At 49.4% G+C, this 7,598-nt stretch overlaps 1 protein-coding gene across 1 annotated transcript in view; it reads left to right on the forward strand.

Moving 5' to 3' along the window:
* LOC112551688 (C-type lectin domain family 2 member D-like) overlaps positions 1–7,318 on the forward strand; it is a 17,796-nt gene extending 10,478 nt beyond the window's left edge. The window contains exons 2-4 of the mRNA XM_025214000.1: positions 3,298–3,470; positions 3,754–3,857; positions 6,864–7,318. Of these exons, the coding sequence (XP_025069785.1) occupies positions 3,298–3,470; positions 3,754–3,857; positions 6,864–7,026 (440 nt within the window). The 3' untranslated portion in view covers positions 7,027–7,318. The remainder of the gene's footprint in view (positions 1–3,297; positions 3,471–3,753; positions 3,858–6,863) is intronic.
* Positions 7,319–7,598: the final 280 nt, after the last annotated feature.

Consider the following 7,598-nt stretch of genomic DNA (forward strand, 5'->3'; position numbering starts at 1 on the left):
GAAGCATACCCCACAAGAATGGCTACCGACTCCACAGTGGCACGAGTGCTGCTCCACGAGATAATACCCAGATTTCTGTTACCTGAATCTATTGAGTCAGATCAAGGCAGTCATTTTATAGGGAAAGTAGTGCAGGAAGTGTCCAAAGCTTTAAATATCAAATGGAAGCTCCATGCTCCATGGAGACCCCAGAGTTCAGGCCAGGTGGAGCGCATGAATAGAACGCTGAAGGCTATGTTAAAGAAAGTCTGTACTGAGACTCATTTGAAATGGCCGCAGGCACTCCGACTGACTTTAACTCATATTCGTAGCATGCCACGTAGAGGGATTAAATTGTCACCTTTTGAATTGATGTTTGGTATGCCTCCCAGAGTCTTGCCAGCAGGATGGAGGGAGCCGGTTACTGTGGAATTGGGCAGATCCGAAATTTGGAAACATGTTATTGCCTTGCAGTCTGTTTTGTCTTCCCTACATAGGTTCGCTGCACCCTTCCAGAGTCTCCCACTTGATGCACTGATCCACAACTTCAAACCAGGCAACCAAGTCTTGGTGCAGAAGTGGAAGAAGGATCCCCTTGCAGAAAAGTGGTAAGGACCCTACCAGGTGTTACTGACTACACACACAGCTGTTCACCTGGCAAACAACGACAAGTGGACCCACTGTTCGAGAGTGAAGCTTTTTCATCAGGAGGACACCAACTCCCAAGGTGTGGTCACTCTGGAAGCTGATAACACGCGGGAACAAGAAGCCGACAAGTGAACCAGTAGGAGATCTGAAGTTACGCTTGCAAAAATGTGGACCCTAACCTATTTGCTGGGACTCTTGTCCCTTTTCGGGGTATCAACCCCAGATTGCTGTAAGTGTTTGCCATGGAGTAGTCTTGGAGTAGCTTTTACTCTTTACATACAAAGTGTTGAGGACCTGAGGTCCTAGTTGCTTTGGATACTTTTTCATGGGATGAATCAGTCATAGACAAAAGCTTTTTTCCTCTATAGTACTTCTATAATTTTTGAAAATTGAAATGCAAAGAAGAAACGAGTCCCTTTCTTGCCAATTCCCCTCAATAGAACAGGTGTAGTCTCAGATTGGGGCTTTAACCGAAATTTTTCCTTACGATACAATGGATCTGGGAGAGTTATGGTAACAAGAATTACTGGATCTATTTGCATTTCCCAACAGGGAGGGGGGTTTAAGGTAGGGCAGTCAAAGTGTCAGGAGACATGGATTTCTAAGGAGGTCGCCCCTCGGGAGGGTACATGGACCTGTGCTAATGTCTCACACGACAGGTTTGATAATTGTAGCTGCCTATTGGGTAAGGAGTGGATTTCTGCTTGGGGCATTAATTGTACTCACTACCGAAACGGTACCACGGTACGTGGGAGTACAACAAGGAGCTCCCTGACCCTAGCTTTAATGGGCTCCCGTGCCACCATCACAACTGAAGCCTGTGGGCTATGGTGGATCTGTGGGCGATGGGCATATAGACAGCTTCCCCCCAATTGGACTGGGACTTGTTATTTGGGAGCTTTGATTCCGGGTGTTTGGATAACACAACCTAACCCTCCTGGCGTTTGGACCCCACAATCCCACATGCATCGCATCAAACGCAGCACTGATAACTTCTTTGAGAAGATAGCCGCAGGAGGGGGCCAACGATGGGGTAATGATGAATGGCCGGCAGAAAGAATCACTCAGTACTATGGCCCAGCAACTTGGGAACCAAATGTGGTTGGCAGAGAGCCCACATACTTAACAAACCGCATTATTAGACTCCAGGCCGTAGTAGAGGTAGTTACCAACAAAACTGCCGCCGCCCTGTGTCCGATCGGCAACCAGCTCACCCAGCTACGTACTACGGTACTGCAGAACCGCTTAGCTCTTGACTATTTACTTGCTAGTGAAGGAGGGGTGTGCAAGAAGTTAAATTTGTCCAATTGTTGCGTTGAAATTGATGATAATGGTGAACTGATAAAGACCTTAGCAGATGATATGGAGAAGGTAGCGCATGTCCCTGTCCAAACATGGAGCGGGTGGAACTTTGATTGGTTTACATCCTGGCTTCCCCAGATTGGATGGTTAAGGGGTGCTTTGTTGGCCTTTTGCCTACTGATGTCGGTGCTTTGTTTACTTCCCTGTATTATACCCTGAATCATGGCCCTTTTAAGACGAACTGTTCAGTCGGTCGTCAACTGCAAAATGCTTGTGCATTACCAAAAGCTAGCCATTGCTGACAATTATTGAAATTAGAGTTAGAAAGCATCTTGAGGGGGGAATTGTAGTAAAAATACGCTAGAACTTAAACATGATGCCTTTTTGCAAATGCTTTTGTATTCAGTATGCTTTGCAATAGCTTCTGCATACAGATTGAGGCCTGCTCTGCACATAAAATTTCGTAACCATACTTATTCAGCGCCTTAGACAAGGGGTTACTAGGAGGCATTAGGTTTTCCGCAGTTCTAGGAGGCATTAGGTTTGCCGCAGTTCCGCTTTTGGACTGCGCATGCGACAGGGCCTTTGCCGCAGTTCTGCTTTTGGACTGCGCATGTGCTAAAACTTGATAAGAAACACTAACCAATAACCAACTAAGCTTGACCTGCAAGATAAGACGTAACAATAAGGAAATTGTAATGTCGCCAATAGTTGCAGGACACGCTGAAACCCTCTGTTTATGTAAGCTATAAAAGTGGAACCTCGGACACACTCGGGGTCGACTCTGCTTTGGGCGACTCAGCCCCTTTGTCGATCTGTTTGCGCAAACAATAAACTCGAGATGGACCCATCCTGCATGTGACTCTCTCCTTGAGGTAAATTGGGCAAGCCTCCAGGGGCACGAAACTAGCCATTTGTGCAACAGGGGGCAGGACTTCCAGTCACAAGATGGTGACCATGGAGGAGGGGCACCTGGCAAGGGGCGGAGCTACCCCTGCAGCCCTTGACAGCTTGCCAAGACATGGTGAGCAGCCCTCTGCCTGAAATAAATGCCCGCCCCTGGTTTATATGCCTGGCCCCAAAGGGTGAGTGAGGGGGCAGGGCATGCAAACACTCCCTGAAAGACTCCATCATTCATGATGGATGATTGGCTAGTTTGAACTTAAAGGAGATGTTTCTGGTCGTGGAATCATCTTGACTCCTGTGGCCGATGCTCCTGCCTCCTGCAGCTGAGGACCGGGCCCCTAGATCTGTAGGGAGGTGTGGGTCCTAGTCCCTTCTCTTCCCTGGTGGGGATTCCCTCTTCAGTGAGGATAATAGGAAGAGGTTGTTGGATGATTCACCACTATGCCCCTTCTCTGTTTTCAGCCAGAAAATCTCCACCCTGCCCTTCTTGCACTGCTGCCTGCCCAGGCAACTGGCCTGGATATCAAGGGAAGTGTTTTCTCTTCTCAGACACAGAAGAGTCCTGGAACTCTAGTCAGGTCAACTGCTCTTCACATGGAGCCTCCCTGGCTGTGATTGACTCCCTAGATGACTTGGTAAAGAAGAAATAAGAGGGCAGAAGCAATGTTTAACTAGTTTATTGGGGGAAAATACTGTTGGATCCTCTCAAGGTTTCTCATTTCATTTCAAAATCAAGTCTTAAGGAGGGTTGTCCTATTTATTTATTTTTTTCCTTAACCAAAAATCATGTTCAGAATTGGGGTAAAGGTCGGGGGGGACTCTTCTGCCTTTTCCATATTTTAAAAGCCTGACAATTAGGTAGTGAGAAATAGGTGTGCAAATAGCTATGATGTATAATGTATGCGGTGTCTTCCTAAGATATTCATGCTACGTCATAAAGGGAGACCTTACTACTGGATTGGCCTTTGGAAGGAAACAAGCCAGCTCTGGAGATGGACCAACGGAACTGTATTCAATAATCTGTGAGTTTGGTCATCCTATTCACTTCCTCAGCATGAGGGCAGCAAATACCTGTGTAACAGCTTGGGCCTTCCCTGCTGGAGCTATGTGGCCTGGGCTGTTTGGTATTGTAAAAGGGCTTTTATACTGTGACTTGAAGAGGAAAAGAAGAGCTGGGTTAAGAGTTGCTATATGGGACTAAGCAGCCAGGTAATAGCAGGAGCGGGAGGCTTATTTGGATTAGGGCAGAGGTGGGTAAAATACACCCCGCAGGCCAGATGCAGCACACCAGGCCATTCTATGCAGCCTGCCGGGGCCCTAAAAAAATTTAGAAAATGTAATGTTTATCTGCCCTGGCTTCCTGTCAAAGATGATTAGAGACAGGGGCAGTAGGACCCAGGGGGAGATAGCAGCAAGACCCAGCAGTCACAGCAAGGCTGGCCCAGTCTGGCCCTACCCCACCCCCAGCCAGAAGCCTTTGCCTAGCACAGGCTTCTGGCCTGGGACCCTGGGGCTGTTCTCACCTCCCTCCATCAGAGAGGGAAATTCAGATAAGAAGCGGGTGGGAGAGGCAGGGGAGGACCACAGGTAATTGCCCCAGTCCTCGGGGCTGGACTGGGTCCTGCTGAGATTTGCAGTCATGGCCATGAAGCTGGGAACCACGTGGAAAGTGTCTGAAGGTGGTGCTAGAGGGGGGCAAGTGGGAGTGAGCGAGCGCACAGGGGTGCAGTGACAGCTGTGTGGGAGATCAGAGTCCATGCCAGTGTCCCGGGGCCAGGAGTGGGAGGGAGATGTGCTCATCTGTGCAACAAGGAAGGAGGAGAGAGAGACAGAGAGAGCAATGAAGGAGAGACAGAGTGTGTGCGTGCGCGTGTGCGTGGGTGTGCGTGTATTTGCATGCAGTTAGGGAGCGAGGAACAGAGCACCTCACCATATACATGCACCCACACCCTCCTTGCACTGCCATACATGCACACCCCCACAACCACACCCCCTCACACACCCCAGCCACACTCCCCCAACACAGGCCTGCAGAAACCCCATCCTCAACCCCGCCCCCCACACACACCCACATGCTCCCTCAACTCACACTCTCCCCCACACACCCACAACCCTCCAAAAGCCTATACACACTCCTCCATGCCCCCCCTACAATATACAAGAGTAAGAGTTCATTTTAAGCTCCTGTGCAATCACCTCTGTGTGCACTACACAACCACATGTAAATCAGGACAAAAATATTTTTTGAAATCAAATTAATGAATCTTATAGTAGATATTTGATTTTTAAAATATAATTTGGTATTTTTCTGGTTCCAACATTGCACAACCCCTTCTGAAAGGAGTGTTTCTTGGGGTAAGGGGTGGGACTTCTGGAGGCAAAGGTCAGGGGTTATGAGGCGGGACTTTCAGTCACAAGATGGGAACCATGGGGTGGAGCTACCCATGCAGCCCTCAACAGCTTGCCAAAACTCAGTCAGCAGCCCTCCAGCTAAAAGCATTGTCTGCTCCTGGGCTCGGCCTGAGCGTGATGGAGGAGCCAGGTGACCAGAGGGCTGGTGCCCAGGGACTGCGAGCTCAGTTCCAGATTGGGAGCAGGAGGTCTGGCCCTGCACTCTGCAGGGAGAGCAGCTTCAGGCAGGAGATGGATCTGCAGGCACCTCTGCTCCTGCAGATGGCTGGAAGGAGGCAGCCAAGAGGGGAACGTGAAGGTGTGTGGGACAAATGTGTTTGATTTTAGTTGGAAGCAGTTTGCTTGTCTCTTGGTGTAGTGGCTATGGGGCAGGTTTGGAGGCCATGCAGCAGGTGCCAAGCATGTGCTTGGTGTTGAGTCTGACATGGGGCAGAGGACATGGTGGGGCTGGGGTCTGGGAGCCAAAGCTTGAGACAGTGGGCCAGAGATGAATGCCTCATCAAGAGACAAGGGACCAAAACTGGAAGAAGCCTGAGGCTCAGATGAAAGGATTAGTTCCCAAGGGCAATGCATGTAGACAACATGGGAAGTCCCATGAAAAATAATGAAGGAGTGACACCTGCACAGCATGGGCATGGCTAGTGGGGTCACAATTAGTGCCCCTAAGGCAGGTTGGTGCCTTAAGGGACCTTGGGGAACAGCTTTCTGATGTAAAATACACTTTCCATTAGGGCACAGCCATGGGACAGTGAGCAAGTGACTCTGAAGATTGGAGGGAGATGGATAATTCAGCTACTGAAGGGTGTTACGTCCATCCTCAGAAGTGGGTCCTGGAACAGGCTTCCATCTGGGGGAGACTCCTGAGCCTCCTTTAATGGTACAGCCATTAAAGGGAGATATCCCTCTCCCCTTCCACTCCCACCACACAATCTCGAGCCCCATTCCCCCCTGCCCTGACTAGCAGGACCTACAAGAAACTTGCCTCTTGGTGTATGTTTATAACTGGAGGACCAGGTAGTGGCTGGAGGACCAGTGCAGTTTCCTGCATGGAACAGGCCAAAGTTTCAAACGCTGAGTGCCTACCTGCCCCTTCCCCCTGGTTTTCCAGCCAGAAGTGACTTGCTGGAGGAGGTCCCACAGCCATGTAGGGCACATCTACACAATATATGGTCTTGTTCCCAGGCTCAACCTCTTACCCAAATCAACTTCCCACCCCCACTAGAAGCTCCCATCTCCCCAGCCCCAGCAGCCCTCCAGTCTGCTCACAGAAGCCCTCCTGGGTGTTGGGGGCTGAGGTTTAACTTCTCTTCAATCCTCCCCTCCCTGCAGCATGTTCACAACTCTCTTGGGCACTCAGGGGCCTAGGAATGAGTCAGCGTCCTACCCAGCTGTACCATCAACATGTTAGCAAGGGAACACAGGTGGTGCAGGGCACTTGACTGGGGGTAACTGTGGGTGAACCTTCAGCTTGCCCCAAAATAAAAGCATTGCCATAACTGTGACTTTGGGTTCAAACCCAGATGCTGAGTCCTAGCCTGTTCCCCTGAGGCTGTTGCTCTGTACATGGCTGGGAAGGGCGTCATCTTTGCAACACAACCCCACTGCTGTCGTTGCAGGTTTCCAATCAGAGGAGAGGGGGACTGTGCCTATGTGAATGATGATGGTGTCAGCAGCTCCAGGTGCTCCTCAAAGAGGAACTTCATCTGCAGCCAGCCAGATAATTGTGCCAGAGGAAAGCCAAGCAGCTTGATGGAGAACATAGCAGCAGATGTGATGTAAGGGACTGATGCAGACTGTCTTGAGGACCTGCAGTCTGTGCACTGGTCATCCTGCCTCTATGACCCCTGCTGAGGACTTCAAGCCAGTGTCCATCTGGGAGGTGTGTGACTCCAGTCTATGTGTTTCTTTAAGTCCTCAGCTATGGGCATCATGTGATGATGATATAAAACGTCTTTTCCTCTCAGGTTTTAGTTGTGTAGAGTTTGAAACTGGGCAACGTAAAAGACTGAAAATGGAGAGCCAAAATAAAAACGAATCCAGCCATTACTGGCAATACTGAATTAACAAGTTCCAAGGCCTAGATTTTGGTCGCATCCTCCCTAGGCCTTGACATGTTCAGAAATTTGAGGCAATGTCCAGGTAAGATGGGAAGTGGAACAAATTGTGAGGCATGAACCAGAGGTATGTTTATGGCATCTTGAGCACCTGCAAATGTTCCTCAAGCCCTCTGGGGTAGGGCAACTTTCCCTTGTGCTTTCAAGAGAGATAAGGAACCTGGTGTTTCATGAGTCTCCTGTTTTGACTCTGCCTTTTCCATCCAAAATATTTACAGTGTAATTTATTTAAAACAT

This window comes from Alligator sinensis, unplaced genomic scaffold (genome assembly GCF_000455745.1).
Source record: "Alligator sinensis unplaced genomic scaffold, ASM45574v1 scaffold634_1, whole genome shotgun sequence".
Classification (NCBI taxonomy): Eukaryota; Metazoa; Chordata; order Crocodylia; family Alligatoridae; genus Alligator; species Alligator sinensis.